This window comes from Acartia tonsa, chromosome 3, assembly GCF_053477335.1.
Source record: "Acartia tonsa isolate MP-2025a chromosome 3, ASM5347733v1, whole genome shotgun sequence".
NCBI classification, from domain to species: domain Eukaryota; kingdom Metazoa; phylum Arthropoda; class Copepoda; order Calanoida; family Acartiidae; genus Acartia; species Acartia tonsa.
In genome coordinates, this window is record NC_137262.1 from 26,678,705 (window position 1) to 26,690,016 (window position 11,312).

The 11,312-nt window shown below is 32.2% G+C and overlaps 1 protein-coding gene across 1 annotated transcript; it reads left to right on the plus strand.

Moving 5' to 3' along the window:
* Positions 1 to 6: 6 nt before the first annotated feature.
* LOC145313756 (glycoprotein-N-acetylgalactosamine 3-beta-galactosyltransferase 1-like) lies at positions 7 to 4,263 on the plus strand. The gene is made up of 7 exons (XM_080153325.1): positions 7 to 279; positions 882 to 1,403; positions 1,846 to 2,018; positions 2,120 to 2,200; positions 2,811 to 2,939; positions 3,221 to 3,308; positions 3,788 to 4,263. The coding sequence occupies exons 1-7, from the start codon at positions 154 to 156 to the stop codon at positions 3,881 to 3,883; spliced, it is 1,215 nt and encodes a 404-aa protein (XP_080009451.1). The 5' UTR covers positions 7 to 153; the 3' UTR covers positions 3,884 to 4,263.
* Positions 4,264 to 11,312: the final 7,049 nt, after the last annotated feature.

Below are 11,312 nucleotides of genomic sequence, written 5' to 3' on the forward strand. Positions count from 1 at the left end.
TTAAAAATCCGTCCATTAACAAAAAATCCACTAAATTTAGCCGTCTGTAAAGGTGGCTATAAAAAAATAATGTGACCTGAATAACTTCACACAAAATAAACATTTGTGCCTTAATTGAACTGTGATATATTTGCATTTATTATTCATTGAAAAATGTTTCGTCGTATTAAACAATGGTTGATATCATTCTTGTTCCATCTATGTCAAGATCAGAAAAGTCTGTTTGGAGTTTCATTTTTACTGGGCATGGCTCTGGCTGTAACTTTCCATAATTTACAGGTAAAAGAAGATTTACCTAAATAAAAACCTTGGCTAGTTTTTTGCATAAATGGCCAGTAATTTATATCCTTACTAGCGGCTTCGCCCCTAGCCTCTAGGGGCTTTGCCCCAAGAGGTGTGATTTAACCAATTTTTCGTCTTTTAGATTTAAAAAAAAAATTCTTTGGGGGTGTAATTTTTATTTTTTAGGGGGGGGGGGGAGTCGACCCCACTATTTTAATTTTAGTTTTAAAAAGAAAAAAAATTTCGGGGGGGGGGGGGTATTTTTCATTTTTTGGGGGGGTTGGGGGTGTCCCACCCCCCAAGAAAATAGTTATAAACCTTCCCGAGACTTATGAGAACAGACAGACAGACGGACATCGTTCTACTTTGTGTGTATGTGTGTGTAGCTTAAGATCTCGCTAATAGGTCCAGCAGGGTTAGGACACCCGCTGGGGTTAGGCATTTATGTATAAAATCAGAAGGTACTTCCGGCACTAAAAAACCTATATGAAGCTTTATGAAAAATAAATTATCAATAAAAACGAAATAAATGATATGAATAATTCAGTTGATGAGTAAAATCTTGATGGCCAAAATATATTTTTTCATCTTGTTTTAAGGACTCTAACGGAGTAAAAGAACTTGCCAAGTACAATTATGATTTTGCCTACGAGAAATGGCTGTACTTCACCAAAAATATGTACAGCTCCATACTGGATCCTGATATTGGCAGATATAAGGAGAAAAACGGCTCATCTGATATTGAAGCAGCAATACATAGACATACTGAAGCAGGGTTTCTTTATGACACAGTTAAAGTTGTCTGTTTAGTGTTTATATCAGATGAGAAATATGCTCAGACTATAAATGACACTTACGGTAGACATTGCAATCATTTAAGGTTTTTCCACCAAACTTATGAAAACAAAGATTTTCCTGTTACAAAAATGAAGACAAATTCTGCGTTTGGATTGCTGTGTAAAAGTTTGTTATTCATAGACGATGAAAAAGTAGATTATGATTGGATTATGGTCGCCACGGAGGATGCTTTTGTGATACCAGAAAATCTACGGTATTTTGTAGCGCCTATGAATAGCAGTATCCCTCACTACCTGGGGCATGCCATGAGATTCTGGAGCCAGGTATAGTACTATTTCAATTATGCAAAACTGGTACCCAAAGTTTAAGACCACGTCATCTTATTCGTTAGCTCAAAACTTTGGGTACTTTTATTAAATTTTGATTGGTTGGTTCACTACTAGCAGTTTCAAAACTAACTTGTAACCAATAATTTTAATTTGCAGAAAAAGTTATTTTGTTTATCATCATTGGGGATGTACATGATATATTTAATGTCCATTGTCTTATCCTTTAAGATCCCTGTCATTATAGCACTTTTCAAATTACATTTAATGAAAAAAAGTTTTATGATTGTTATTCCATTTTAATCTTCTTTTTTTTCTATCTTAAAAATTTACCAGACAAACCTGTTTCACGAATGACAGATTAAAATCAAACCGCTTAGTGGTTTGTTGCTCCCCCCCCCCCCCTTTTAAATATTTTTGTAACTTACTAATCTCTTAGGTTTACAATTGGAGAGACGCTGGTTATGTCCTATCCAAGGGAACTATCCAGTCACTTAAAAATAAATTTCCAAATGCTGAAAGTTGTGAAGCTGGAGGTAAATACTGGAGAATGGATGATTGGTATCTTGGCAAACATTTAGCAGAGCTAGGAATCAAACCAGTGGATACCAGGTAACAGGAAACGCAGAAATTAAATAGATTTGTATAACGTAGATAAATATCATAATTTAATTCTGTTAATTCAAAGATTATGAAGATTTTACTCTTTTAAGGGACGAGCAAGGTAAAGGAAGATTTAATGGATATTCCTTTAAGAAACTTCTCTTTCCAGGCGCTATCTCAGTTTTTGAAAGGTAATTTAATATTTTTTAATGTTTTAAATGTGAATCATATTTCAAAGTAATGCTACTCTAAGGTGATTTTTTGTTTAGAAAAAATAATCTAAGGTGGGTTCTTAAATACCTATTTATCTTTAAATTATTTAAAAGTTTTCTAAAGGGGTAGTTTCACGAAAGGCATTTTGAACTTAATTTAGTGAACCGCATATTTTTTTCCTGGTAAATTGGTTAAACTACATTTATATGGCATATATTTGAAAGAATTTCAATTTTATACCACGTAGTTTTTAAAATATTAAGACTACGTGGTAGAAAATTGAAATTCTTTCAAATATATGCCATATAAATGTTCTAGTTCGTCAAGTAAAAGAATAGAGATGCCACGACCTATCTGTAACTCTACCCACGATGTTGGGACCAAGTGCCGTCTTTCAATTGGGTCTTTGAATGTCTACCAATAGCGTCGAAAATATTACACACATCCAAGTCGCTAGAAAAGAGCAGAAAGCAATTTGCTAGCAGACCAAAAAGGTCTCCACCACTTGGGCCATGTAGTTTTCTAGTATATATGTACTTATACATTTAACTCACGAAAAGCAATAGAAAAAAAATATCCCTTTCACAGATATTGGAAAGATTCTCTGTACCTGTCCAAGGATGGACCTCAGTGTTGTTCTAACTACGCAGTATCATTCCATGGAGTTCTGTCAACATCTAAAATGTACCAGCTTGAGTATCTATTCTACCATCTAAGGTAGGTCTTTTTCGATGGCGTTTTCCCTCTAAGTGCTTTGTTGAGCACAGAAAGCCCTGCTCTATAAAATAACTTGAAAATTATGTGGTGGGGGAATTTTTTTGTTAATTTTTTTTATGTCAGCTTAGGTTGTATTGGGTATTGGCCTGGGTAGCCCCGCTGGAAAAAAACAACAACACACCCCTTTACGCCTGGAATTATAAAGTAGTTTAGCTACTGAAAGACAACATATCAAGAATATAAAGTAAAACTCTAAAATATAATTTTTTATTATTTTTTAGGCCATTCTACAACGGAGGAAATTACGGTAATTCTCCTGCACCCACACCCAAACCCCAAGCATTTCTTTCTTGGGAAGAGGCAGCCAAAGTAAGTATTACAATCCCCCCCCCCCCCCCCCCAGAAAATGAAAACCAATATTTCATTGGGGGAGGATTTTTTTGAAGGTATCATTTTGTTCAAAAAAATATTTCATTGGGGGGGTTAATTTTTATCTCCAAGGTCGACCTCTTTCCCATCCCTCCCTCTTTCTCCCCTTCTACAATACTACTTAATTATTTCAAAGGATAAATCATATTAAATGGAGAAAGGGGAGTTGACCGTACACTTTCAATTTAAGTGTTAAAAAGAAATAAATATTTTTGTTAGGGATGATATATTTTTCCCAGTGTGATTTTTATTAAAAGGTTAACCTCTCACAAAATAGTTATAAACCTTCCTTGGACCTCTAAGAAGATTCACTGTATTTAAAAACTATACAAGTTCAGCAGTTATAAAGATTCCAGAGAGATAGACACAGAAAGAAAGACATCCTGTTACTGCATGACACTAATGATAATTTGTTTCAGCACTCTGAGTGGGAGAAGATGATGAACGCTGAGCTAACCACCCCTCCGGGCATGTTCAAACCACCAATAGATAATGACTTAGAACAATTAAACTAAGCTCTTCTGAAAAGAACAGCTCAATATATTAAGAACTCGCTATGATTTGTTTATTTCGTTATTCTTGATTTGAAATTTATTTTATGTAAGAAATCATAGATATTAGTTTTACTTTTAGATTGCATTTAAATTGTAGCATTTTTCGGTGATTTCCCTCATACGGCGTTTTCCTTGCTTGACTGGGCACTTTGCGGGATAACGACCATTTGTTAATTTTACTGTGATCTTATTAAGCTCATAAACTAATAATATGAATTTGTTTACAATATTATTTCTATAAAGTCTTGTTGAAATTAGCAGATCTTTGATAAATCTTAAATAAGATCAATAGATTAAATGTTTTTTAAGCTTGCTTATTGGTTACTAACATTTTAAGAAAAGATAAAGAAGCAATTTTTGACCAAATGTTCGAGTTTATACGCTTGGCATTGTTGGTTTGTTTGATTATCTGTATGTAAAATAATTTTTACTACACAAGGACTCTGGTAAGAAATTGACAACTTATTCATACGTACTGTACTAAATCCATCATTACTTGAACTAATTTGACCAAATTAGGTTTTTTTTAGGTTTTTGATATTTCATACAACCCCCTTAAGTTATTCATTACAGTAAAATACAATTTTAAAATTTATTTACTGTGTAAATATGCATAAATATGACGTTTTTACTGACAATTATGTTGATTTTTACTCAAAGCATATATCTTGTAGACAATAAAATGATTATAACTTTCGTTCTATTTAAGATAAATTGATGAAATAAAAAGTACATTCAATTTTATTAAGCTGAAAAGTCACTTATTGATATTAAGAAATAATAAACCCCTTTGAGTGGGGAGGGGGGGGGGGGGCGTTGAGTATCAAAATAAGAAACTAATTTAAATTTCTTTTCTACGGTGGGTTTTAATGACTCATATAGCAGCCAAACTGTTTTAGGCAATACCCATTTGTCTGTCTGTCCCTCTGTCTGTCTGTCCTTTTGTCTGTCTGTCCCACCACTTGTTTATCTGTCTAACTGCCTCTCTTTTGGATTTCAATGAATCATCTAGCATAGCCTAATTGTAATTTGTTAATGCCTCAAAGACTCTCTGTTACTATTTACCTGTCCCTCTGTCTGTCTGTCTGTCCCTCTGTCTGTCTGATCATTCACAGGTTCTCTATTGGATTTTATCTAATTAATTGTCTATTTTAGTAAAACTTTGATAATTCTTCTTGCCCGTCTGTCTGTCTATCTACTGAGTTTCTACCCTTGGTCTAACAGACTTATTCACTTAATTTATAAAAAATTAGATTTAACTAATAATATGGTGGTATCTTGTACCAAGAGATACACAAATAACCTTGTGTTGAAAAAAAACAAATAAAAAATTATTCAATTTCTTCTATGAAGAAAAGTGTAATACATGTTCCTTTATTCTCTTTGTACATCAAAATTATGTTTCTAATTTATAATATCAGGTTATATTCCATTAATTTATTAACAACTAAATTTTTTGACACCCCACTTATGACTTTTAACAGCCCCCTTTAACTAAAATCAAGGGTGATTTTATTAAGATTTTACCAAACCTACTTCACATAAGAAATTTATTACATTTTAAAATTTTTTTTATAAAAAGAGGATTGGGATATATCTCCCTCCCAACATTAACTTTAAAAGCTATTGTAAAATATATTAAAAGTTATAAACATATATCTATCAAGATCATTAAAGGAATTAACTCAAGTTTGAGGGGGGGGGGGGGGGCTTAATACAACCATCTCGTAATCAATGCACAAATTGCACTTAGAATTCGAATTTTTTTACAAAACTTGGCATGAGTAATCCTTGGTACATCTATTTTCCCAAAATGGAACAAAAAGTTGGAAAAGTGACGGCTAACAGCTGGCGGCTCAGTCATTTAGCCGTTTTTGGGCTATATTCAGGGCGAAACTATCATTAATTGCATAGGAATCAACTTTTTGAAACATATTTTTGCTTTAAATATCCTTTTTTTAAATATCTTGTACCAGCTGCTAGAACTGGCTGAAAATGGCTGGAAGCGGCTAAGAGTATAAAGAGTATATAGGGCTTGTGACATGTCTAGGGGTAGGTTTTTATTGGTACTGAGCTCAAAAATACTAATATAAATAGTGGGGGTCAATCCATTTGGCAGCTGGGGCTGTTACACAGACTGTTAAAAACCTACCTAGAGACACGTCACAAGCCCTATCTACTCATTCTACTCTTGGCCGCTCCCAGCTGAGCTGCGGCCATTAGCAAGCTGCCAAATGAATTTTTTTGTGGTATTTTAAAAATTAATAAAATAAAATTAATGGTCTTCTTATCAATAAAGGGGGGTTTGGTGCTGGAAGGTGGGCAAAATTGATATATATTGAGCTAAAATTTTTAAACTACCTGGACCAGTAGTTACTGCATCTAAAAGAAAAACAAAATTAAAATTTTTTTTTTAAGTTAGGTAAGAAAAACTGCAAAAATGGAATTTGACTTTGCAGATTTCTTGCTACACCTTCATATGTTATTATTGAGACTGCTCCATTTTTTTGGTAAATTTCAGGTTTATATTGACATACTCAGGGCGACCACTGCATACTATATATACTATTTATACTATATAGGATGAATTTGGATACTATATCATACTATATGACCAAAATTTACTATATATACTATATATTATTACCTTTACTTGACCAAAATTTACTATATATACTATATAATATTACATTTATATAACAAAAAACGAATATTGTCAGTTTTGTGACAATGCCTTTTAAGGAGCGTTTTGTCTTTTTTTCGCAATAGGTCTTCTCCTATTTCTAGCCCCTGCGGGGGGCTTAAAAGATACTGTGATACAACAAAAATGCATAAAGATTTACAGTAAAAAAGAGATTAAGAAAATCCTTTAAATATATTTTTGTTTCTGATTATGATTTAAATATCAGTTATTTTTCATAGAATTAACTTAAGGGTGAGGGGGAAGTTTTACCACTTCCGCTTACTCCGTGATTATGAGGCTAGGTATTAATGTGAGACTATAGGTTAGTTGGGATAAAAGTTTACTTTCAGGTAGTAGTTCACTTATATTTAATATTTTTTTTGGATAAGTTTCCAGGTTCAGGTGCTGCAGGCTAAAAGGTGATTTCTGGACAGGTAAAAAATTGTAAAATTTAGAGATCAACTTATTAAACAGAATATACATCTTTCAGGATGTTATTAAGATATCTGAAGAAAAAAATTAAATTGGCCTCCAAGTTCTGGTTCTGCAGGCCACCAGGTCCACTCTGGACTGGTAAAAATTCAAAGAGAGGGGTAGGTTTCTGGTAAAATCCGTAAAGGTTATGTGTTATAAGTAAAAAACAGTAGTAGAACGCTAAAATTTTGTGTGTCTATAGTCCTTTTAATAAGAAATACACATATATATTTAGTGAATATTATCGTTCTACTACTATTTTTAAGCCTTAAAACACACACCTTTACAGATTCTACCAGAAACCTACCCCTCTCTTTTTTGTTTGAAGTGTTAGAGGTCAACCTATAAAACAGAATATGCATCTTTTTGGATGTTATTAACATATCTGAAAAAAAATTAAAAATTAGCCGCCAGGGTCAAGTCCTGCAGGCCTCCAGGTCCACTCTGGACAGTTAAAAAATCAAATTTCTTATTTTAAGAGTTAGAGGTCAATTTATAAAACAGAATATGTATTTTTTTGGATCTTATTAACATATCTGAAGAAAATATATAAATCGGCCTCCAAGTTCAGGTCCTGCAGGCCTTTAGGTCCACTCTGAACAAAAACAGGTAAACAATCAAATTTCTTATATGAAGAGTTAGAGGTCTATTTATATAACAGAATATGCATTTACATGGAAAATATTAACATATTGGGATCCCCATTCAGGTTCATTCAGGACAGGTAAAAGACTCAAATTTCTTATTTGAAGAGTTCAAGTTCAGGACAGAGTCTACATGGAAGCCTGCAGCACCTGGACCTGGAGGTCAATTGTATTTTTTTTCAGATATGTAAATAACATCTAAAAAGATGTTTATGGTGTTTTATAAACTAACCTCTAACTACATAAATATGAAATTTTGATTTTTATCTGTCCAGAGTCCACCTGGAGGCCTGCAGCATCAAAACCTGGAGGTCGTTTGTCATTATTTCTTTAAACATATAAATAGCATCTATAAAGATGCTTATGTTGTTTAATTAACCTCTAACTTCTAAATTTAAAATTTTTATTTTATTCTTGTCCAGAGTCCACCTCCTAGACCAGAAGGCCAATTTTTTCCTTCAAATATATAAAGAACATACAAATATAAGCTCATTTTGTTTAACAAATATACCATTAACTGTTCAATTGAGGGAAGTTTGATTTTTACCTGTCCAGAGTCTGCAGGACCAGAACTTAGAGGTCAATTTGAATTTTTTCTTCAGTTATGTTATGTTAATCCAAAAAGATGAATATTCTTTTTTATAAGTTGACCTCTAACTCTACAAATAAGAAATTTAAATTTTTTACCTGTCCAGAGTTGTCATGGAGGCCTACAGGACCAGAACTTGGAGGTCGATTTAAAGTTTTTCTTCAGATATGTTAATAGCATTCAATAAGATGCATATTCTGTCTTATTAGTTGGCCTCTAACTCTTCAAATAAAAAAAATATCTATAACCTGTCCAGAGTAAACCTGGAGACCTGCAAGACCAGAACTTGGAGGTCTATTTTAATTTTTTTTTTCATTTATGTTAATAACATCCAAAAAGATGCATTTTTTGTTTTATAAGTTGATCTCTAACTCTTCAAACAGAAATTTTATTTTTTTTACTTGTCCAGAAACCACCTTCCAGATAGCCTGAAGCACCTGAACCTGAAACCTATCCAAAAAATGATTAAATATATGTGAAATACTAACCAAAAGTAAACTTTTATCCTAAATAACCTATAGTCTCACATTAATACCTAGCCTCTGCCTAATAATCACAGAGTAAGCCCCTTAAATGTAAAATTGCTTTGATAACTGCTATGCTTTGAGTTATTATTGATGATGCATGTACTATGTATTACTAAATAATTCTAAGTCCGATACTATATCATACTATATGAGTTTTAAAAAATATACTATATATACTATATGGATTAAAAAAATATACTATAAAAATACTATATTTTTTTTGTTTTGGAGTGGTCGCCCTGCATACTAGAATTGAAATTTTGTAAAAATCTTTAAAATTGAGATCACACAAAAGAACTAAAAAAACATTCTTTTTGCAGATTTCAAAAACTTTGAAGTGCTCTTGAGGTCACAATTATTGCATCACAGAAAAAAATATTTTGCATGGGTCATTTTTTGCTTAAATCAACCACATTTTCACTGGGAGCAAAAAATTTTTCAAAATTTTTTCATGGTGGGATGATTTCATCTACAATATATACTTTTGGCTGTTGACAGCTGTTCTCAGCCATTTTTGGCAGTTTTCAGCTGTTATGACAGCAAAATCTAGAAATTAAAAAAGTGTTTTTAGTAATATGTCCTTGTCCATGACATAAAGTTATAATGTTAATTAAGAAAAGTTTAATTCCATGGAAATATTCAATTTTTTATATCCTTATAAGCCATTACCCAGCTGCCACTATTTTTGGTAGTATTTTTCAGCTCAACACCCCTTAAAACCTATCCCTAATGGATGATTCCTACGTAATTATTGCTGGATTTGCCCTGAAAATAGCCCAAAAATGGCTAAACATCTGAGCAAACAGCCCTTAGCCATTACTTTTCCAAATTTTTGTTCCATTTTGGGAAAAAAGATCTACCAAGGATTACTCATGCCAAGTTTTGTAATGAAATTTGAATTCTAGGTGCCATTTGTGCATTGATTACATGATGGTTGCCTTAACCCCCCCCCCCCCTCCCTTAAGCTTAACTTTTTGTTAAAGAAGGTGTATCAACTTTTTTTTTTATAGCTAGCCGGTTCTTTTAGTAAGTAGTAGATGTAAAATTTTTCATAGAATTCAGATATGCAATCGGTTTTTTTGTAGACCTCTTATTTTTTAAGTAATTTAAGTTTTTTAAAAAAATAATTAAGTCGGTTTTAAGGTACTAAAACACAACAAAATAAAAGAAGAAAATGGCCAGTAAGAACAAAAATAGTAAAATCTTTAATTTGACACCTTACTTTTAAAATTCTGTTGAGTAATTATTGAAAAAATCTATTTTTTTAACCTCGGTTTAATAAAAACTTTAGACCTAAATATTTTCTCAAACAGACATAAAAAACATGGGTTCATATATACCTTTAGAATCAGAAAAATATTACAAATCCATTGTAAGCAAAATTGAAAAAAAGTAAAAAAATAAAAAATTAAACAAATGGCCAATTGTATTTTTTGTTCAGGCAACACTATCGTCTTCCCTTTTTTACCCCCTCTTTACTCCCTCTTTACCCCCTTCCCATTTTTATACTCAATTCAAGAATTAAGACGTTGCCTGTACAATATAATATGATATTTTCATATAATTCCTTTTATTGTAGTTTATATACTATATTGTAAACTTTTTTTTTCAATTTTGCTTACAATGAATTCGTAATATTTTTCTGATTCTAAAGGTATATATGAACCCATATTTTTTTACCTGTTAAATAATAAAATTAAGTTCAAAGTTTTTATTCTCGTGGGTTTAAAAAAATCGATTTTTTCAATAATTACCTGACAGAATTGAAAAAGTAAGGTGTCAAATTAAAGATCTTACTATTTTTGTTCATAATGGCCATTTTCTTTCTTTTTTTTGTTGCATTTTAGTACCTTAAAATCGACTTAATTTTTTTTTAAAACTTAAATTACTTTAAAAATAAGAGGTCTACAAAAAAAACCGATTGCATATCTGAATTCTATGAAAAATTTTACATCTACTACTTACTAAAAGAACCGGCTAGCTATAAAAAAAAGTTGATACACCTTCTTTTGAAAAACAGACCTACCAAGGATTACACATGCCAATTTTCATAACAAAATTTGGATTAATTGATTATGGGATGGTTGCATTAACTCCACCCCCCCCCCCCCCCCCTACATATGTATGAGAGCTTCCTCATGTCCCAATTTACTAATTAAAAGTTGTACAGTACAGTTGTACAGAATATTGCAAGATTTTTTTAGTAAAGTCTGGTAATTAATTTACATAAAAATAGATAGCATATAATTATCTGAATCTGTGACTTGCTTATATACACCCTCCTTAAACACCCCCAACCCCACTTTATTTTAAGGGGTGTAAATTTATTTCCTTTACACCCCCTTGGAATTTATAGAGGGGTGTATCTGAGGGTGTAGGTTCTTGTCAAGAGGGTGGACATGGGTGAACACCTAAGGAGGTGTATCCATCCCCCTTAATTTTACAAGGGTGGTGTAAACAACCCCTATACCAA

Excerpts from the sequence above, each read along its gene's own strand:
- LOC145313756 (XM_080153325.1), top strand. The coding sequence starts at position 154 with ATGTTTCGTCGTATTAAACAATGGTTGATATCATTCTTGTTCCATCTA. Across the intron at positions 2,019-2,119 it reads ATCAAACCAGTGGATACCAG|GGACGAGCAAGGTAAAGGAA; the intron begins GTAACAGGAAAC and ends TACTCTTTTAAG. Across the intron at positions 2,201-2,810 it reads GCTATCTCAGTTTTTGAAAG|ATATTGGAAAGATTCTCTGT; the intron begins GTAATTTAATAT and ends TCCCTTTCACAG.